Source organism: Tachysurus vachellii, chromosome 24, assembly GCF_030014155.1.
Source record: "Tachysurus vachellii isolate PV-2020 chromosome 24, HZAU_Pvac_v1, whole genome shotgun sequence".
Taxonomy (NCBI): Eukaryota; Metazoa; Chordata; class Actinopteri; order Siluriformes; family Bagridae; genus Tachysurus; species Tachysurus vachellii.
Genome location: NC_083483.1, coordinates 11,829,937 through 11,853,167, shown reverse-complemented (window position 1 = coordinate 11,853,167; position 23,231 = coordinate 11,829,937). Strand labels below are relative to the sequence as shown.

General features: G+C 37.7%; 2 protein-coding genes across 2 annotated transcripts in view; both read left to right on the top strand.

Moving 5' to 3' along the window:
• The first annotated feature begins 1,138 nt into the window (after positions 1-1,138).
• Positions 1,139-9,431, top strand: as3mt (arsenite methyltransferase). Its single transcript, XM_060860641.1, has 11 exons — positions 1,139-1,354; positions 2,189-2,225; positions 3,324-3,451; positions 4,425-4,575; positions 4,823-4,959; positions 5,427-5,496; positions 5,623-5,704; positions 6,707-6,838; positions 7,105-7,247; positions 7,399-7,530; positions 9,104-9,431. The coding sequence occupies exons 1-11, from the start codon at positions 1,338-1,340 to the stop codon at positions 9,206-9,208; spliced, it is 1,134 nt and encodes a 377-aa protein (XP_060716624.1). The 5' UTR covers positions 1,139-1,337; the 3' UTR covers positions 9,209-9,431.
• Positions 9,432-10,631: 1,200 nt separating this feature from the next.
• Positions 10,632-23,231, top strand: part of cnnm2b (cyclin and CBS domain divalent metal cation transport mediator 2b) — a 28,184-nt gene continuing 15,584 nt past the window's right edge. Inside the window, exon 1 of the mRNA XM_060861049.1 lies at positions 10,632-12,703. Coding sequence (XP_060717032.1) covers positions 11,239-12,703 — 1,465 coding nt within the window. The 5' untranslated portion in view covers positions 10,632-11,238. The remainder of the gene's footprint in view (positions 12,704-23,231) is intronic.

Here is a 23,231-nt window from a genome sequence, read left to right as displayed (position 1 = left end):
TGATGCACACAGAGTATAACATGCACTGAGGCTGTCTACACTAGAATGCACACACAATGTAATTCAAGACAAGCTTTTATACATTCTGTATTATTACTGTTGCCAGTAGGATTTTGTTGTCGAAAACCCCCTTGGGCTTTCTCGACAGCCAAAATCTCGTCTCCCAAACATTTCTCAATGTCTCAACTTCTCAAGCAATTTTATTATTAATTTTATCAATTCTATTATAGCAGAATACATGAACATAAGAAAAAGAAAACCAATTCAGTTTTCTTCTGAACTTCTGAAAATGAAACATAATAAAACATAATTCATTATAATCTTCTGAACTTTTGGAATCTTGGAATCATCTTCTTCCAGCTCTCTAGGTACAGCATCTGATCCTTTTTCATCCATTGATGTCTTCATTCCTGAAGCTTCATATTCTTTATTTTATTCAACAGTTATTTTATTTCTTCTGCTGCTTTTTCTATTCTCTTCTTTTTTGCTTCTCTTTGTCTTTTTCTCTTAGCTCTATGTTTTCTGGTATTTGTAGCCTTAATCTCACTTTTCTTTTGTATTGGGAATATGAGAGCAATATATTGTATGGGAATATGAGAGTTTTGAAGTTGAATAGCATTGATAAGGTTTATCTAGTTAACCATTCACTTCCTTCATCATCCATTCTACCCACCATTCTCACATCTTTAAATATATATATCTTGTATGGCAGAAGTGCTATACTTATAATATTATCTAATTATAATATTGCATATCAGACAGATGGGGATTATGTTTCTGTGTTGTTTTCTCACTATTTATTTATTTATTTACTTATTCATTCATTGTTGACATGAACGTGTTGGCATGTAAGTGACCACGTGCGATTTCAGGAGATAAAGTGTTCATGTTCTTCACGTGTGATCTCGAATTAATTACACAAGAACTATTTATTTCTCTCTCTCTCTCTCTCTCTCTCTCTCTCTATATATATATATATATATATATATATATATATATATATATATATATATATATATATATATATATATATATATATATATATATACACATATATATTATATTATATATTAAGGGCTAATGCAGGCAGATTTGCGCCACCTTTCTGCTTTCTGCGGTAAATGTTTTCGTGAATTTTACTTCCGCTTCCAGTGGGGAGAAATATGTCTCTTTAGCAGTGCTACATAATTGGGGTTTCTGGACATTTGGGATTCAGCCATTTGTGTGTGAACGAGGATTGTGAGAATCGGTTCAGGGAATCAGGGAATTAGATTACGCGGCAGAATGGTTTCGGTTTAGGTATCAGTTCGGTTTGAGAGTCGACTCAGGTGGAGAAAATGGAAGGAGTACACAGGTAGGTCAATATAAGCTAATTTAAGCTTTAATATACTGTAGCATGTGTACAACTGAAGATACTCTTTTAAGTTAGAGATACATACAAGATACTGTATGAGACGGTTAAACAAATGTATTATATTGTAAAAGATACTTTAAGACTAAATAAATCAAGTCGGAAACACTGAATACAATTATATCCAAAGCACGAGGTTATTAATTGTAAATTCAAGGAACGTTTATATATTATTTTAGGTCAGAAATTTGTATTTTGGTTCTTTAAAGACAGCTGGTTGTGTAGTAGGAAGGAAGCTTAAATAAAAGCCTGCTAAATAATAAGAGAAACTGAGAACTCCTAAAGTCTGGCATTAGTTTCCTAAAAGGTTACATTTTATTAACAATACTGTAACTTGTGGGTTTAATTACATATTATTGTGTGTATTATTTGTTCTTGTTTCAGGTCATAAACCTGTCCTGTTACATAAGCATTACAAGGCAATAATTAACCTATTGGTACACTGTTATTCACAGACATTAACTATTGAAAGCCTTTATCCTATCATGCTTTTCTGTTACATGCCACTTTTATCAACACCACCTTTCCTGACCGCTGTGTTCATCACTATTTGTTCAGTTTGTGTAATAATTAAATATAAATCTGTGATATACAAACATATGGATGAACAGTTTAGAGTATCGTGAAGCCTAGAGATTTGTTCATTTGAACAACAGAAAATTAATATAATTTAATATTAATATAATTTTATTAGATTTATGTGTGTGTGTGAAAAGTTCAGCTGACAATATAACCGTTTAATTGATTAATGCCTGTAACATGTTTTGTTTTTTACAGTCAACCAGCTGCTGAACATATTCATGACAATGTTAAGGTATGTTTGGGTCCAAAGGCAATTCTATTGAAAATCTATGGGGGAAAAAACAGCAAAACCAATTAGAACCTTGAACTGTATTGTTTTTGCTGGTTTGGATTAATAATAGCTTGATACAGCGCTAATTATTTCCTTATTAGACTGCACTAAATGATTTCCCAAAATACATATTAATACATATATCACACATATTATGTAGTAGACTTCTCGTAATAGGCCTCTAAAGTGGGGCGATTATCCAGGTTTGTCCGGATTCCATGTTCCAGGAGATCAAGAGATCATGGTGTATTGTGATCTTAACATGTAAGCACATTCTTGTATGGGTATTTGTTATGAAATAAACAGAGACATAAAAATGTGGGAATTGGACCAAATATGGAAAAATTGGGTATATAAAATATAAAAACAAAGCTGCACGACATCATGAGGGTTTTAGGAAGCATGATATGAGTAATATGTATTTTGTCATAAATAATGTCCATGGACCTGGACCTGTAACAATGCAGCTTGTCATTGAGTGTTAAAATGGACTATTGTAATTCTCTGTATGTTGGGATTGATAAAAAAGCTCTGGCTTGCTTGCAAAACATACAAAACCCATTTATTAGATGTAGCATGGGGGGCGGTCTGAGGTGGCTTGGCCGTTGTGTTTTTGCTAGTGATAGGGTAGCTTTCTTTTGTTTTAATGTCTGCTTGTTTTTTATTTTTCTTATACTGTATTGTTGTTTGCATGTAATTTTTAAATTAAGTGTTTTATACGACTGCTTGTGAAGCACCTTGGGCAACGTCTGTTGTATAACGTGTGCTATATATAAAAAAAAATAAAAAATAAAAAATTCTGAACTGATAAAAATAATATATATTTTTTAAATATTGCATTTCTTGAAAACAGGTATCATGATATAATACATTCCAGTATAGCTTATTCAGAGTAATGGAGTAAAATAGAGTAAGTTAACTGTTTTGGGGGACTTTATTAAAAATTTGAAAATATGGAATATGTTATAAAATTGCTTTTTGTAGGTTTGGCTTTTTTATGTAAATCCTGTCCCTTACAACAAATATTGCAGTGTCTTTCATGTTGAATTTGTGTTACAGGAATACTATGGGAAAATTCTGAAGCAGAGTTCTGATTTGAAGAGCAATGCTTGTGTCCCGTCTGCCAAACCCATCCCTGACTTCATTAGGAAAGCTCTGACTGAGGTTCACCCAGATGTCTTAGCAAAGTAACAGCAAACTCTGTATACTTGTAAACCGTATTCTTAACATATTAAGCTGAACTTGTGTTATAGCTTTGAAGACGATACATTTTAAATGTAGTAGGTTGTTTATAATAAGTATAGTATGTAATTAAAGCCTAACTTTAAATAAGCCTAACTGTAAATATTAAATACAGAGGTGCTATCATCTACAGTGTATCATTAGCTATAGGCTTTAATTGTATGATTTTTAATTGCTTTGTTTTATCTTGAAGATAATTCTTTAAAGAGAACGGACAGAGATGCACACTTCCTTGTCATCGCGATTACTTTTCCTTTGGCTTTATCAGAGGATTTTGACTCAGTCTTGTAAGCCACTTAAAGCCAACTTGATGGGATTGTGGTGTCTTTGTTAGTTTTTACTTTCTGTTTCCTTTTTTATCCACTGATGGGTTTAATGATCAGTTTCTTTTTTCTCTCTGCCTTCTAGAGATTTCTTGGTAGAAATTATGTATATAGTGTCTACTTTATATCAAAGGTTGGCTCATGAAGGCTATGTAATTGTCGTTGTATTTTATTTAAAATGCCCAGTAGGCCTGTTCTTATTAGGAATGCACAGTATGACTAATTCCATCCCACAGGACAGTGTCACACAACTATTCATGTTTTATACCATTGTACCTCTCCGTTATCAATCCAAGTTTTCAATTCAAGTTGTATATCGCTTTTTACAATAGACATTGTCTCAAAGCAGCTTTACAGAATATAAACATAGAACAGAAGGTAAACATAAGGAATAATATAAAGAATTAATATAATAAAAAATTCAAGATTATTATTAGATATATATAGTTCACAATGTGTATGTATTTATCCCCAATGAGCAAGTCTGAGGTGACTCAGGCAGCACATATGACTATGTTGTAAACATACTGACTTATGAGCAGTCTTTGGGATCCCCCTGCTGGTAAGCTAAGTGACTCTGTCTCTTTTCTCTCAGGTTCTATGGCTGTGGTTTGGTTGTTCCTGAGTGTGTGGAGGGCTGCAGGATTTTGGATCTCGGTTGCGGAAGTGGACGTGACTGCTACGTGCTCAGTCAGTTGGTGGGCAAGAACGGACACATCACTGGACTCGATATGACAGAAGATCAGGTGGGTCTGGTTGATGATATCAAAGGTGTGTGTTAGCACGCAACCACATGGCTGAACAACAAACTGATTTGTCTTGCAACTACTGTCAGAGCTGATGTTATCAAAAATTAATCATCACATTCTGACCAACGAATTTAGCAGAATTTAACAACGATGTAGTAGAAATAAAGAATACATGACAGTTGTGGAACATCCGGTTCTGTTTGAACAGACGGCACTAACATTAGACTTTTATACTGTTTTATAGCTTGAGGTTGCTAGGAAATATATCGACTATCACATGGAGAGGTTTGGATATAAGAAGCCAAATGTTGACTTTGTTCAAGGATACATCGAGGAGCTGAGGGAAGCAGGGCTGGAGGAGAACTCTTATGACATAATCATGTAAGACATTTACATACATCTACATAAAGCCGATGAAATAAAGTGTGTGGAATTAACTCATATTTATACACCGAACTGTTATCAAGGGTGCCAATAATTCTGGAGCTGAATTTATGTTCATATGTGAAGAATACACAGAGAAAATATTTTTTAACTTTAATTGATGTTTTTTTTTTCAAGTAAGTGATGAACTTCATTTACCTCAGCGATGTGTAGATTTTGATAAAGTCAGTTGATTTTTTTTGTCCAGACACAAAATAAAAAAATAAATAAATAAGCATTTGATTTATTGTTTAATTTATTGTACATTTAAAAGTGTTGTTTAACTAGGGAAAATTGTTTTACCTGGGAAATATTTCTACTTTTTTTGTGATCTGAGCAAAAACTTTCAGGAAAATGTACATACTAATAAATGGTGTGTTATTACTAGCTATTATAAAGCCATGACATTGGGATTTCTTTGCCAGATCAAATTGTGTTGTGAACCTTTCACCTGACAAGGCTAGAGTTCTGAGAGAGGCTTACCAGGTCTTGAAGGTACTTTCTCTCAAGCATATCAAAAACATGAATAAATATAATACTTTTAATGTAGTCTGGTGCAGTAGAGTTCCAGTAGAGATCTAAAATGTGAAACGTCTAAATATTTTTCTGTTTGCTTTTCAGGAAGGGGGAGAGCTGTATTTCAGTGATGTTTACAGCGATGCCCCGATTTCAGAATCTCTTAGAGCCAACAGAGTTTTGTGGGGTGAGAGAATTGTTCAAATCTCATATTTTATGTCGGATACAGTATAGCAGCTTCACATATTGAGAAGTTTGTGGACCCTGAATGTAATTACATTAATATTCCTGTACATAACAGCTTACTGCATGTGCTAGCGTCACAATATCGTATGTTAAACGTACCATGGATAAACAAATAAGATATCAAATGTATTAAATTATGTTTTTTTTAAATGGTAATGAAATATACCTGCATTGACTGATGCAGCAACATCTCTGGTGTTCTGTTGTAAATATTAAAACCTGCTTTTCAGTCTTGGGTCTGGATTTTGCTAGCGTGTATGCTTCGACATAAAGGCAAGGGCTTGTGTTTAAAAGCACTGGTCCAGAAAGTATTGAAAAACCCTTCTCAGGCTGCTAATCATCTAATCTAACAAGTTAAGCAGCTGTGACACTAAAATTGAGAAACTTTCTCCACAGAAATATTGATTTAATCTTTGATCTTAAGAGTCTAGATACAGCACAAATGCATACATTTCTGTATTTTAGTCAGTTTGTTATTTTTTGCTGTTTCTTCTTAGTGTTGGTATAAACAAGGGGTAATGTGTTAAAACAAAATGACTGTTCTTTGGTTTATTCAGTTTATTATTCAATACAACCAATGAATACACTTTTCTTGTGTATTAAAGTTGAAATACACATGTTCACGCTAATTCATTTCGGTAACATTAATGTAAATTATTATGGTATTCATTTATGGGTCAAGATTTATTTGGCAGTCATTGCAGAAACAACAAAGGTGTCATTATGAATACAGGGAAAGCAGGAGTTACATCTCAGTTCGGGACATTTTTAAAGCTGTTGTCGTTCAAACCTAAATGACATTTTTGGATTTATGACAATTTAACTTTTGACAAATAACCGAAATTCATTCTAGAAGAATATGATCTTCTTGGTAAGAGGAATAGATTTCTGTGCATTTCATAATGTCATGTAGAATGACATTATAATAATTTTCCTGCCTCAGGTGAGTGTCTGAGTGGAGCTCTTTGGTGGGAGGATCTCGTGCGACTGGCAGAGGAAGTTGGGTTCTGTAAACCCCGACTGGTCACAGCTAGTGTCATTTCTGTAGGCAACGAGAAGCTCGAGAAACTTCTAGGTAAAGGGGTTATAGTTTTAAACTGGCCTTTTCATTCTAAGATATTGTGCTTTATTCGTTGAAATTTTTTCTTCTACTTCCGGCTTTACCTGTTAAGGGTTACCACATTGAATCATCTGTTTCTACCTAACTCTATCCTCTGCATCCTCTACCCTCACACCAATTATCTTCATGTCCTCATTTAATCATGTTCTCTGTATTAACAGAATCGCTTTCTTTGAAGCTCATTTTTGGCAACACTATCACTGTGTTTGTTTTGAATCTAGCTGACTACAAGTTTGTCTCTGCTACGTACCGTCTCTTCAAGTTACCAAAGAGTTCTGAGAAGGATCGCTGTCTTGTAATGTACGATGGAAACATTACAGGATTAGAAGAGAAATTTGAGTTTGATGCTCAGTTTACATTTAAGGTATGAAATACTTGAAAAAGTGAAAAGATACACATACAGTAATACATCCTGCTTCATCATGCATATCTAATACCGTATCAATATGCAAGTTTCACTACAGTATCGTGCAGGCGCGTACAGAATTGTAGTTACAGAATAATATGTTGCGCAGGTGAATGAGGTGATGGAGGTGGACAGAGATGTGGCCAACATCTTGAAGAACTCCAGGTTTGCTGAAGAATTCACTTTCCAGACTCCAGCACAGAGCAGCACAAAATCAGGATCATGCCTGGCCAAACCCAAGGTTTGTACAGATGAGTGAGTAACAGAAAAAGAAAAAAAAGCATAAATTACTTTAATTGAAGTATGTTACAAAATAAATGTAATTATTATGTTAATTTTCTTAGTAATACCAAAAAACACACCCATGCGTCTGTCCTGTCGCTCAGTAAAACATGATTGTGTCTTGATGGCCCTGTAAAAAATCACTGTAGACTGTTATGTCTGTCCTTTTATATGGACATATTTGTTATGTTCATTGTTACTTTACTGGTGACCCAAAAGCACCACATACTCTCCAAGGCCAAACAGCTGCCTCACTGCTTAACACTACAGATGCATTAATAACCTTCTAATGAAGGAATGCCACCTTATCGGAACGGCTCATGGCCACTATGCTCATTTAGACATAAGAAACCACCATTTGGATTTTGGGCCTATTTATAGCAACACATAAACAAAACTTTTATCCTGTTCTATAACAGACAGTATCGTTCCCTCAGTTTTAGCATCAGAGATATGATGTAGCAGGTGTCTGAAATGACAAACTCATGACATTGAAGAAGAACTTCACCCAGAATGACTCACACGTCAGTATTTACATTTACATTTATGGCATTTGGCCAGTGCTTTTATCTGGAGCGTTTCATTTTATACGACTGAGTAATTGAGGGTTAAGGGCCTTGCTCAGGGGCCCAGCAGAGGCGACTTAGTACTGTACACCTGGGATTCGAACTCGCAACCTTCTTATCGGTAGGCCAACACCTTAACCACAATTCTTAAAGCGTCACTTTTTTTAACTTATACGACTCCAATGTGGCAGTCTTCTCATGTAAATAACAAAAGTCCACAACCAACCAATGAACACCATATTCACTTGACACCTGATAAATATTTCAATTTAAACAAAATAAATAAATTATTGCAACATAAATTGCTTATAATTCAAAGTAAAATTAGTTTTTTAAAAAAAAGTTTTTTTTTATCACATCGTCATCTTGTGCAGTTAAACCAAAACAGAGCTCACGAACATTAAAGTGATACACTGCGCTCAACATCAAAGTAACATCCTTCCTTCACTATTTGTTCTGTAGTGCTAAGACAATGAAGTTGTTGATGCTGATGGGCTCACGTACCACTCAAGAACGTCACTCAAAAGCTGCAGCATTGTTTTATGGCTATTTGGTCCTTGTAGAATTCGTGTTCCCAGGTCACACTGATAAGATAAACATCAGATAAACAGCTACATAATCTCTGAGCTCTTATCATGCATGTTTCATTAGTAGAAGAGAAAAGATTTTCACAATGTACAATTGTGAGACTTATCATTAGTAAATCTTAAATCTGTACCTACAGTATGTTTGTGCTGATTCTTGATCACCCATAACATTCTACAAGAGGAATCATAAACACACCCCCAACCAATCAAACCAAGGACACGGCGTTAATGAGTACTCATTCAGTACTCTCTCTGTACTTTTCCAGAGTACTGTTTATTGCACTACTGTTAAACTACTGAGTTTGTTGAACTCCTAAAAAAGCTATGACTTTATATATGCAATTGTTCCACTGAGTTATGACTCCTCTTCTTCCCTCAGGTCATGCCTGTGAGCCCATTTGAACTAGCAGAGCAGCTGGGAAGTGCGAGTGTGGCTTCATCCACAGGGCTGTGCTGTGGCCCTCAGGAGTCATGCTGCAAGTGAAAGCACAGCAAATTAATCAAAGTATTAATCTGTAAATTGTTGAATAAAATAACCTGAATCAAAAGATTCATATAAGGAAAAGGATTAAGAAAATAATGCGTATGTAATAATATAATAACGCATGCAGTAACGTGTGTTCATGTAATGTGCATTCATGTAACATTTCAAACGATGCTGTAAGAAAAATTTAATTCATCTAAATAAAATATATAAATAAATGATACCCACATAGTGCAAATGTACAGTATAAACTTAATTTAATTCTAATCCACTGGTTCTAAAACTTTTATTTATTTATTTATTTACTGTAGTGACAATTATTATAGCAATGATCCCCATTATGTAAGGTCTTATATTTATTATAGAGTTTTAATAGCTGTTAGTCTGTATGAGAAACCCCTTGAATTGAACATGTTTAATTACAAACATTAATAACTCTAAAAACATCTGGGCCTATGAATAATTTACCCAGAGTTTTCAAAGGGTTCAGAGATCAGGTATAGAAAGATTTCTGGCTATTAATGTAGACATTTAAATGTTATTGATAGTTAAAGGGGTTACTCTCACATTTTTATGTGAAACAGGTCACTTCTACTTCTACAGGTTGTTCATTTTAAGGCATTTTATAACGTTGGTAGTTTCCTGTAGAAGTGATCTGTAACATGTGCATGTTGGTTGATTTGGTGTATATCATAGGGTAGGTGAGAGATGTAGTTTTTGTCGTGAAGGTATGCATTACTTTTCAGCACTCAGAAGTCAAAGAAAAGGGAGACAGTTAAGCACAATACCAGTATATCAGCGAATCAAAAGTATATCACCAGCATATCACCAGTATATCAGCGAATCACCAGCATATCACCAGTATATCAGCGAATCACCAGTATATCACCAGTATATCAGCGAATCACCAGTATATCACCAGTATATCAGCGAATCACCAGTATATCACCAGTATATCAGTGAATCACCAGTATATCAGCGAATCACCAGTATATCACCAGTATATCAGCGAATCACCAGTATATCACCAGTATATCAGCGAATCACCAGTATATCACCAGTATATCAGTGAATCACCAGTATATCAGCGAATCACCAGTATATCACCAGTATATCAGCGAATCACCAGTATATCACCAGTATATCAGCAAATCACCAGTATATCACCAGTATATCAGCGAATCACCAGTATATCACCAGTATATCAGTGAATTACCAGTATATCAGCGAATCACCAGTATATCACCAGTATATCAGCGAATCACCAGTATAACAGTGAATCACCAGTATATCACCAGTATATCAGCAAATCACCAGTATATCACCAGTATATCAGTGAATCACCAGTATATCAGCGAATCACCAGTATATCAGCGAATCACCAGTATATCACCAGTATATCAGCGAATCACCAGTATATCAGCGAATCACCAGTATATCACCAGTATATCAGCGAATCACCAGTATATCACCAGTATATCAGCAGCATATCCTACAGTGAAACTGGCTAATGAAGGCAAACCAGAGAAAATAAACAAACAAATAAATAAATAAATGCAATATAAAATTCTGACCTATTTCTGATTGAATATTAGAATACGAAGTAGTTAAACACGGCTTTGTGGTGATAAAATTCCGCTGTTCCTTAATTGTGCACCTTATAAATGCATTAACAATCTCAGGATGCTGTCACGAACCTGTTAATTAACGACAAATAAAGTCACGCGGAAACTTCAGCCCGAGCTCATTTGCATGTAGCGGTCCTGATTGTCGGCTTTTGATTGGCCGTTCTAACCGTCAACTCTCCACCCCTCAGCACTGACTGGTGGTCTGAGTCGCCTGTAACCGGGACTTGGAGAAGAGGCACGAGTTTGCGCTGAAGTGGAGTCAGTTTTTACCGAGTTGTGGAGCCAAGCAGCTGCTGAGCCGAGGCTAATATGCAGCTGAGATGAAGCCGCACTCCGATTGGCTCTGACTTTTTCTTTTGCTTTTTTTTTTTAAAGCCATTTTCATTCAAGCGGTTTGTCAACATGGCAGAGCCGTCGGTGGCTGCAAAAATGGCGTCACTTGTCCCGGTCCGGACCGCGACTCTGATTCTCTTAACCGTCTGCTTAATTGCGCCGACGCGCGCCAAAGAAGGCGGGGGAGAGGAGACCGTCATCATCGGCTTGCGCCTGGAGGACACAGACGACATTTCGTTCATGGACCGGGGCTATCTACGGGTGAGCGAGCGCTCACGGGTCAAGTTGCGCGTGTACGGGCACAACATCAACAACGAGACGTGGTCCAAGATCGCGTTCACGGAGCATGAGCGGAGTCGCGCCGTCGCCAGCCTCGACCTCTCCAACGGCGACAACAAGAGCCACGAGGAAACGTCAGGTTTGCACCCGTGCGGCATCAGGACATCGGACATTTTGATCTTACCGAACATCGTGTTGAGTCGCAAGACGTCCGGGGTCGTAGAGATTGATGTTAAACCTTTGAGGAAGACTGAGAGGAGCAAAGCGTACTACTTGTGCATCGCCACATCTACGCCTGCTGGCACGCATGACCCGTGGACAGAAAGCACGTGGATATATCATGAAGGTGATGACACCAAAGTTATCGTGGTGGAGGAAAGGAAGTTTCTGCTCCCCTTTTGGCTCCAGGTGATCTTCATCTCCATGCTGCTCTGCCTTTCCGGTATGTTCAGCGGCTTAAACCTGGGACTTATGGCGCTCGACCCGATGGAGCTGCAGATCGTGCAGAACTGCGGCACCGAGCGCGAGAAAAACTACGCGCGTAAAATAGAACCGGTGCGCAGCCAGGGGAACTACCTGTTGTGCTCGCTGCTGTTAGGAAACGTGCTCGTGAACACCACTCTCACCATCCTGCTGGATGACATCGCCGGAAACGGCCTGATCGCCGTGGTCATGTCCACAATCGGTATCGTGATTTTCGGTGAGATTGTGCCTCAGGCCATATGCTCACGCCACGGGCTCGCCGTAGGCGCCAACACCATCTTTCTCACCAAGTTCTTCATGCTGCTCACGTTTCCCGCCTCGTACCCTGTCAGCAAGCTGCTCGACTACCTCCTCGGTCAGGAGATCGGCACCGTGTACAACCGCGAGAAGCTGCTCGAGATGCTGCGCGTCACCGACCCCTACAACGACCTGGTCAAGGAGGAGCTGAACATCATCCAGGGCGCGCTCGAGCTGCGCACCAAGACCGTGGAGGACGTGATGACGCCGCTGCGTGACTGCTTCATGCTGGCGGCTGATGCCGTGCTCGACTTCGCTACGGTGAGCGAGATCATGGAGAGCGGCTACACGCGCATCCCCGTGTACGAGGAGGAGCGCTCCAACATCATTGACATGCTCTTGGTAAAGGACCTGGCTTTCGTGGACCCGGACGACTGCACGCCGCTTAAGACTGTCACCAAGTTCTACAGCCATCCGCTGCACTTTGTCTTCAACGACACCAAGCTAGACGCCATGCTCGAGGAGTTTAAAAAAGGTGGGTCCGACGTTTTTCTCAATTTTCTCAATCACCGTAAGCGCTTTTACAAGTATTCCCGCATATTCCAAAGTGTGTCCGTGTCCGTGTAACGCTCGTGCGCCTTTACGCGTGGTGCGCTGTGACGCACGCGTAAAGGGAAGAAAAGACAATGAACATGTTTCAGTCTAAAGGATTTTTAACATTTTAGTAAATAATAATAATAATAATAATAATAATAATAATAATAATAATAATAATAGCCTCCTGTTTTATTTTTTGCACAGTCGTGTTTTTGCTTGCCTAGTAATCTGTGCTCATTTAAAAAAAACGGAAATTGAGAGAAGTAAGGTTTGTATGAGCAGTTGTATGCATGTGCTCCTTTCCTCACACTCCTCATTAAGTCACAGCATTTCATGACCCCCATTTGTGCCTTCAGGCTTTAACACACTCATTAGAACACCTTAGTGTGTTAAAGTACTAACTGATAAAAATGACTGTTCAAGCTGGCAAGTGGTTTCCGGCTTGATTTTTCTGTCAGCAACAAAGATAAAGAAAAAATATAACTGGATTCAGATGAAAGAAAACAAGGATGCACTGTCGTTTACATCATGTCTTCAAATACAGTTACATACCTGAGGATGAAAAACAGACTGATTGGTTGTTTTTACATGCAAGACAAGTTACAAACACACAGTTATCTTTATCTGGACACCAGAACATCTGAAAAATATGATAAAATCAGATGGCATAAAATCTGTGAGCTACATTTTAATGATGGAGAGCCCTGGTAATGGGGAAGAGATTTCAAGGTTGTTATGGATGCAGAATGCATCCTGGTGAAAGCCAATCCATCACCATGTAATAATAATAATAATAATAATAATAATAATAATAATAATAATAATAATAATCATAACAATAGAATAATCCTCCAATAAACCTATAATGAATAAATCAGCACATTATTCATTATTCATGGTTTATTCTTGCATGCTTGTCATAACTGGCCACGTAGCATGATGATGATGATGGTGATTATGATGATGATGGTGATGATGATGGAAGGTTAGTTAGCTGCTCATGTAGATTCTAGGAGGTGGTGCATTAAATGATGATGGATGGGATGTGGACTTAAAGAGTAAAGGTATCAAATTCTACCCAAAACCCATTCAATTCTGTTGTGAAAGAAAGATGAAGACGTTTTTCCTTTACACAGATGTGATAAGAATTTATACTCATTTATCAAGCGATTAACGTTCAACTTTCCACAGTTACTATAAACTCCTTTCAGTCGTGTATATGTGCAGTTATGTCTAGCATGGCCTGAGACGAAACATTACGTTGCTTAGCCTTGAGAATGTGCTCTGTGACTTAGTGACTAGAACATGGGTCCATTAGAAGAATGTTAGTAACCTGGGGTTGTGTGAGTGTGTGTGTGTGTGTGTGTGTGTGTGTGTGTGTGCGTGCAGCTTTTTTGCAATTTTGGCCTGTCACCAGCAAGAACTCGTATTCTAATGACTGCTTAAGGGGGTGGGGGTCAAAGTCTTCACGTCACGGTGGCTATGGTCAGCACACACACACACACTCGGTTCAAAGCGCTTTGTATGGTAAGTCACTGTTAATTAATCTATCGACTCTTGTGGAGCAGTGCGGGAACAAAACACCTCTTCCCACCAAGCGTGCTTGTTCCAAATCTGCTTCCACTTTCACGTAGCATTTCCAGTTAAGATGGTCATCGTTTCACGTGAAACCACACTTGAAATAAAAATAAGACGGAAAGTGTGCGAATATGAAAACTTGATGTCAGGTCATAAGGTAAATTAATAGTGCAAAAAATGATCCCTTTATGAGGTTATGGGTGAGTGTGATACACAGGAAATGACCACCTAGCAGTTAGTTGTGCTCTTAATTAGTAAGTCAGAGGCGAATTTCTGGACCTAGCCCAAGGCTGAGAGATGCATTGAAGCATAATTTGACAAGAACCTACACTGCTCTGTGAACCAAAGCTCACTTTTCTTCTTAATCAAACATTGTCAGTTGGTATTGCTTCAGACTTTATAATCAAGAAATACTGTTAAAGTTACTGACAGCAATTGATTACCAAAAATAAATAACTGTTACTTTAAGGAAAATGCAGAATATTATATAAGAGCTTTACTAAATGTACTAAATTTAACACTGATTTATACTGTAACTTAATTATTAAATATACTAATGGCTGAGCAGTTGTGCAGTGAGTAACGTTGGTGTCTCAAAGCTCCTGGGCTCCCAGATCAGTCAGTGACTTTATGGAGTTTTAAATGTTTTCCTTGTGTTGACATGGACTTCACACAAGCAGGCAGATTTCCGAGGCTCGTTTCTGCCTACGTAAGAGAGAGTATATGCGTAATGTGATTTTGTGACCATGGTATGGTTGATGTGCGAGAAAGCAGATGATCTGCTGGGATTGTCACATACAGACGTTTCTAGAGACATCACTTTCTGAGTGGCGGGTCGGTCAATGGAAACACCTTGATGTTAAGAACGCTCAGGGAAGACTGGGCAAACTGGTGGAAACTGACATGAAGATGATTGCTCACGAACCCAGCGTGGTTTTCTGCAGTTGTAGGTCCAGTGTGTTGGGCAGATTGAAATGCATTTCCACTTAACATATATCTTTCTATATATATTAATTCTGTCTCATGCTGTATAATCTGTAATACAGCCAAATAGAACTCACATTCATAAAATCAAGAAAGAGTATAAGACACTTCTATCCATTTCCCAGTTCTACAGGATCTTGAACTGCGCCAAGACAGAGTACATTAAGACAAAGAGACTTGGATTCAGAATGAAGTGTGTGACAACAGAGTGCTTTAAACCTTCTTTTTCCCTTCGTCAGTGGATTGATGTCCTCTCCTGTGAACCCAGTGACCTTTCAACCCAATCTGGTTCCCTGCCAGTATAGTTATTATTATTGATTTGCGGAGACTGCTCTGTGTGAATTTGTGCCAGGTGAGACGATTTGTTATCACCTCAAGTAAGGCAATGAACTCGAACTCGTACTCTGAAACTTCAGCATGTGTCTTCTTTTTGAAGAGAGAGTCGCTCTGTCTGTCTTTTCACTTGTCTCTTCCTCTTTATAATCACACACGGTTCTTTCTCCCCGATTCTCTCTCAGGTTAGAATTTTTGGTTTGTTGTCATGTTGGTCAGAGTGTGTTGTTTACTGGCTCGAATTCAAATCATGTTTCTATAGTAACAACATACACAGGGACTTGAATGGCTGTTGCTTCACATAAATGGGGGGAAAACAAAACAGGTGTAAATGCTGACATGGTGAAAGAATGATTAAGGACACTGTACAAGAGGGTGCGAAACTACAGGAAAAAAATTATATATATATATATATATATATATATATATGCATATATATATATATATATATATATATATATAGAATGCATCGATAGCGACGATATATATATATATATATATATATATATATATATATATATATATATATGTGTGTGTGTGTGTGTGTGTGTGTATGTATGTATGTATGTATGTATATATCGTCGCTGTCTGACGGAATCCTCGTATCTCCAAAACCGCTATTTTTCAAGAAATTAAAAAAACGCTGTACCTTATCTGCAGTGCACAGGGTTTAGTCCGCATTGCAGTGGATTGTCTTGCGCTAAATTCATGTCCTCAGACGAGCACCAGAACTAGCAGGGGTCAAGATTTTTTTTTCTTTGAGCCCAGTGTTTTGAAGACATTTACGTTGATTCGTTGCGACTCTTATTAAGGAGAAATATAAGAGGTGGACAGTTGAAGTGTCCAATGGAGTTATGAGATTTGCGCTCAAGCTATTTTCAAGACTTTAGATTGGTTAATAACTTGTAAAAATAACAGACCCACGTGGGGACTGACCAATAGCATCGATATGTGAAAAAATTTGAAATTACCAAATTTGGACATACGAGGTTTCCGCCCGACAGCGACGATATATATATATATATATATATATATATATATATATATATATATATATATAGTTTTGATGGAATTTATGTACTGTAAGTGAGACACCTTCTGACCAATCAGATTCAAGAACACAGTACAACAGAGGAGCTGTGTGCAGCATGTACATAATGATAAAGGAGCAGGCAACATTGGCCCCTGAGGAACACCATGAGCTAAGAGATTGATGTCATGATAATTATTATTAATATTATTATTATTATTATTACATCAGCGCTTGGAGTGCATACATCCGTTTGTTTGTTCTTTCATTCATCTTTTTCCTTTAATCCTATAATATCAGCTTCACCTGAATGTCAATGACTCCTACATTATCTGATGACTTTCATCTTTTCTCTAATTTTACATATTGTTATGTTGCTTCTTGTTCTATTTGCGGAAAGTGAAAGTTTGCCATTTTTTTATCTGTGCTGTTTTCAAGCAATTCTAATAGCTAGGATTTGTTTGAGTGTTCGCTTGGTAACCCTTGCTTGTGCAGGAATAAGCGTGAGGATTATGTGGCGTCATGTTGGCAGGAACAGGGTCGAGCGCCTAGAGCGGGATCCCCCCTTTGAATGCTGCACGACTCCACACTCAGACTTTCTGCCCTCACCTACACTTGCGTAGTTCTTCAATCTTTTATGCTACAGCAAGAGTGAGACATTACGTAAGATTTGGACATTTCTGTGTCTTTTTGGTAAATTGATTCATAGCACGGCTTGGCTTTAGCTTTTCATGTGCCACAAACAGTCATAACCTTCTTGTTCTTTTTGTCTATAACCCTCATAGTTCATTGCCCTATACTAAGGCGTTGGCTTTTTTTTTTTTTTTTTGAATGGCCTACATTCCTCAGACTCTGGCAACATGAAATGGCCGTAAAACCGATTAGTAAAAAGTACGAATGCAGCTTGAGTGCCCTTAGAAAGTGTGTCAGATCTACCCTTGCTTTCTTTCTTTTTCTTTCTGATTTGTGTCATATTGTTTTTATAACTTGTTTTTAAGCATTACATGCATTTTGAAGCCTTGGTATTTATCTTCTAATTGTTAAATGAATTTATAGATTTTTTATGCACTAAATAATATAGTTGGTTAAAATGTTATCAAGTCTTGTATATTAGATTATTTTTTAATATTCAGTTATCCCTTCACATCCTCACTGTTTGTTATGCCAACTAGGAAGTATTAATACATAAGGGAATCGAATCTTCTACAGATTTGGTTATTTGGCAGGAAAAAACAGATTTCAAGTCAAGAAGCTTCAAGTCAAGTCAAGAAGCTTTTATTGTCATTTGAACCGTATATAGCTGTTGCAGTACACAGTGAAATGAGACAAGGTGCAACGTGTAGCAGGACCATGGTGCTACATAGAACAAAGACAGAATAAAGACTTAATTAAGTTAGTCCTAGCCACATAAAGTGCATCTGTGCAACCTGGTGCACAAGACAAAAAGACAGTGCAAACAAAAAATACAAGACATTACACAAACGACAATACACAAAAGACAATACACAAAAACAGCTCTGACCAGTGTAAATACTGTATGTTCAACAATACTGCATGAGCAGAAATACTAGAATGAACACATTAGTATTAAAACATTTAAAAGATTTAAACATAGGCTTAGCTTTGTTACCTATTTGGAATGGACTCATAGGTACAGCCTAGGATTGTCATGTTCTCAATTATGCTTTAAACCATTGGGACTAATGTGGGATATTAAGCAGTAATTAGGCAAGATCAGAGTGGCTTTACAGGATTTTAGGTCTGTGATCATGTCAAGGTGATTGCTTAGACATTCATCTGATTAAACAAGGATCCTCTAATCCTGGATCTCCTTCATGTAGTTTGTGCCCTTAAGTTAACACAGTTGATCTCAGCACATCAGTGCTTTAAGGAGGACCTGATCCTTGAAGCCTTGTGTGTAGGAAGTATTCTCAAGATCACCAGGACCAGACATGAGAACCCCTGGATTAAAGACTTGCCTATAGTCTCCTGGCAATTCTGTATTTTCTGTCTGTTAAGTATCTTGAAGATAATCTCTGGTTTGTCTTGAACTGTCAAGAATCTGTCCACTCATCCAGCAAGAACATGGGTCTATTAAAGGCACAATCTTCTTTGTATAAAATATCAATGTAAAAATACAATTCACCCAAATCAGATTTAATAATCATATAGTTACATAAACTGTATTTTTCTATACCTGTTTTTTTCTAAGAAATTTCTTCTTCTTCTTCTTCTTCTTCTTCTTCTTCTTCTTCTTCGATAAGATAATCTATGGCAGCCTGTAGAACACTATGCACACATTTTATGAAACTTGGCCCAGTGATAGAGGACATTACCAGCTATCTACACAGCAGTGCCCTAAAACCACAGTCAACAATGTCAGAAACACAAGTCCACTTTCCACAGTGACTGGGCCATGCTATGTTCGATGGCTACCATGAAGATGCCGTATTGAATAGAATTTTGCAGGTTTATCCATTAGTGCACAAACAATTAAACCGTACAGGATGTGAAGCCAATACATTTTATGTATTGACTCCAGATTTGGTCCATATTTTCAGCAACATTACCTGATTTTAAGAAATAAGCTTCAGGTTCAGAGGCAAAACTTGATTTGGTATAAACCTCATTGGGAACAAGTGCAGATGGTCCCAATCACTGCTGGTGTTCCTTCATTGCTAAGGGCTAAATCTTGCTTTATTTATTGGTAATTTCTGTCTGTTATTTCAACTTTAGGATGACTGGTATTATTACATGCATTTTAAGATCTTTGATGTATCTGTACATTGATCTTGGGTAGGTGCTGTTAGAATTATATTATGTAATAAAGAGAGGTGGAACTGGATGAGAATCAGATATGATAACGTAATGTCCTTGGCATGATGAACTTTTCAAATGTAGTCAGTGGCATGTAAATCCTTTATTTATAGCATTAAAAAAAATTTACGTTAAACGTTAGCTCATTAACCTCAACCTCAAATCTGTTTCTAACTAGAGGACATCACTTGTCACTTTATAGGAAGTAAAATTATTTATAGCTTTTTAGGTGTGATTTGGTGTTTTATGCTGATGCCGTGTTAAAGTGTTTGACTGACTTAAACAAAAGCCAGTAACATTTGAGATATGCCACACCCCTGAATCTATAACCAAACTTGACGTTCACTCAGAGAGCTAGCTAACTTCCTGATGGAGACACTCTTAAGTTGAGTCTGAGGAAGCCTCGTATTCCAGCATTGAAAAGCCCTAAGATGATAAAACAGGTCTAACAAATAACCTGACACATAAACTCCAGTTTGTACCAATTCTACGCTCTTCAAAAAAATACGTTTTCATCAACCAAGAGAAGGATGGAAAAGGGAATACTATTAGGAACATGTTCAGCCAAAAGCACACCAACAATCCAAGTTTGCTGTTAAATGCGCTGCTATTGTAGAGCAACAGCTGCCTCTGGAGGTGCGATGTACTCTATAAGGTCCTAGAGAGACTTTAATGAAGATTTGCAAAAATATGTATCATAAAAAAGTAACTTTTCACAAGTGAACTAATATGAACTAGGATACTGAGAAAAACTAAATTAAGCAAATTAAATTTAGCTAAGAAAAATGGCTAAAATTATTTCACTTGCTTCTCAGACTGTTTATCCATCTATCTATTTATCTATTTATCTATCTATCTATCTATCTATCTATCTATCTATCTATCTATCTATCTATCTATCTATCTGGTAATACTACTTCTCTGTGACAGCACATTTAGGGGCAGAAAAGCCCACTTGGATTTCTGAACTGCCCCCTTGGCATTCCCAAGGCCCAGCGCTCCAGTACCATCTTTCCTCCATCACCTCCCACACACACACACACATACACACACCCAAACCCACATTGTCCTTCTGGCCGTTTCCCTCAGTGTTGTAAATTACAGGCGACACAAACCCTTGCCTAATGCCCTGGCATGGAAATCTTCCAACCAGAACCTTTTTTTCAGACAGGCTGCGGGCTGGCAACATTGATTATGGTCAGGCAGTCTCTCTCTCTCTCTCTCTCTCTCTCTCTCTCTCTCTCTCTCTCTCTCTCTCTCTTTCTTTCTCTTTTACCCCCTACCACCCCAAAACATATAGACACACACACACAAACACACACATCCTCTCTGTCTCTCACTCTCTCTATTTCTTTCTCTGTCCCTTTCTCTCTCTCTCTCTCTCTCTCTCTCTCTCTCTCTCTCTCTCTCTCTCTCTCTCTCTCTCTCTCTCTCTCACACACACACACACACACACACACACACACACACACACACATTCTGAGGCAGTTCTGAGTCTCTACACTTAAACAGAGTTGACTGAAGATATGGTTTAACTTAACTGTCTGATTGTTTGTAAGACTATTTATTTTACAAATTAGAATTAAAGACATAACTGTTAGGCAACCTGGTAGGGACTTAGAAAGAGGAAGTGTCTTATATAAAGTTAAAGCTGAATCAGACTGAACAACAATGGCATTATTAATTTTTTTCTATTTACTATTACATTTATTAGATGTTTGGAATATTAATGATTGAACTAGCTCTGTTTTTATTTTTATTAGGTTTATGTCTTACTGTTATAGTTCATCATTTATATCTTGTTCTTTCAGCTGTCTTATAAAATGGTAGAGTAATAAAACTAATTGCAGTTCAGTGTCATTCCAGATTCTGGGATGGACTGAACTGCAGAGAGGGCAGGGAAAGAACAGAAAGAAATCAGATTAATTTAGCATACCTTTTTCCCCATCTAAATCTTAACAGTTTGTTAAACCAGTAACACTCACTAAAAACTATGGTAACACTGGGTTCACAGATCCCCTTGATATATTTCAAAGACCCTGGAGGTTCCCCAGATCTCATTTTGAGAACCACTGGCCTAAAGGTTGTGCGGGTCCAAAAGTGTGTAAGTGTGTGTGTGTGTGGGTGGGTGGGTGGGTGTGTGTGTGTGCGGTTAGTGTGTGTGTATCTGACTGCATTTTATATCACTGTATCATTATTCAGTATCAGGATAGAGATCAGAATATCAGGACATCCTTGGTAGTATATTTACAGAGGAAACATTTGAGACATTCATCTTTAGAAAAAATAATCAGCCTTTTTTTTTTTTTTTTTTTAACATATTCATTACCCCTGGTGCATAGAGATTTAAGGGAGTTGTTCAAGGACCCAACAGTGGCAGCTTGGCGGTTCTGTATTTGTGATCATCAGCCCAAAGCCTTAACCACTTGCCCTAAGAATACATTTGATTAAGAAACGCTTAATGGCCACTTTATTTGAAACACCATAGAACTACTAGGTATTATATATAGTTTTCTGTACACCTTCTCATTCATGCAATTATCTAATCAGACAACCCTGTGGCAGCTGTGCAGTGCATAAAATCACAATACAAATTACAGATACAAATCAGCAGCTTCATCTAATGTTTTAACGTGGTATGATTGTTGGTGCCTGATGGACTGGTTTGAGTGTTTGAGCTGCTCAACTCCCAGGAGATGAGCAGCTCAAACACTCAAACCAGTCCATCAGGCACCAACAATCACACAACAGTCTCTGGAGTTTACACTGAATGGTACAATAAAGAAAAGGTTGATGGAGAATGGAATTGTGGTGAGCAGAAAAGTGTCTCAGAATGCACAATACGTTGAACCTTGAGGCAGGTGACCAACAGAAGCAGAAGATCATGTCAGGTTCCTCCTTTTTCAGACAAAAAACAGAAAGCCGAGGCTGCAGTGGAAGCAGAATCATTTAAACCGGACAGCTGAAGACTGAATAATTGTAGTCTGGACTCATGAGTTTTGATTTATGCTGAGGAATACTGATGGTATGGTCAGAATTTGGTACCAACAGAATCCATGGCTTCAACCTGGAGGTGGTGTAAGGGTGTATGGAATGTTTTCTTGGCACACTGTATTTAAGTATTGCTGATCATAGGCATCCCTCATGTTTTAATGGATACTTACAGCATGATAATGCACCAAACTCGAAAAGGTCAGGGTACTTCATTGACCTTCCCAGTCAATGGGAGAGTCAGAGCATGGAAGTGCTCTTGAAAACCTGCAGGAATTAGGATGTTAACATCTCAAGTAATCTCAAAAATTATTGTTAGAATCTCTTGTATAGTCCATGCACCAAAGAATCAAGGCTATTTTGAGAACAAATGGACACGCTACCCCAGTATTAACATAGCGTGCCTAATAAAGTTATCTGTAAAGTAAAGTATATTTCCTCAAAGACTTCTCATCATGCTTTCACAACGTCTCAGTATTTCCCCTAGCTAAAATATTGATAAGGGCTGATCATCGTGTGTCTCAGACAGCGACCCTGTCAGCAGCCTAACTTGTGTATTTATAGTTGCAGTTGGACTATGGAAAATGACAACGTGCCTTCCAGAAATAAAGCTGGGAATGGTGGAAAAGAGCAAGAGTCTCAGAAGAGATGTGGGAGAGATGGATACATTATCAGCACTGAGGTGCTATCTCACATTGTTTGCGTTATCTGGCTTCCTCTCACTCTCTTTCAG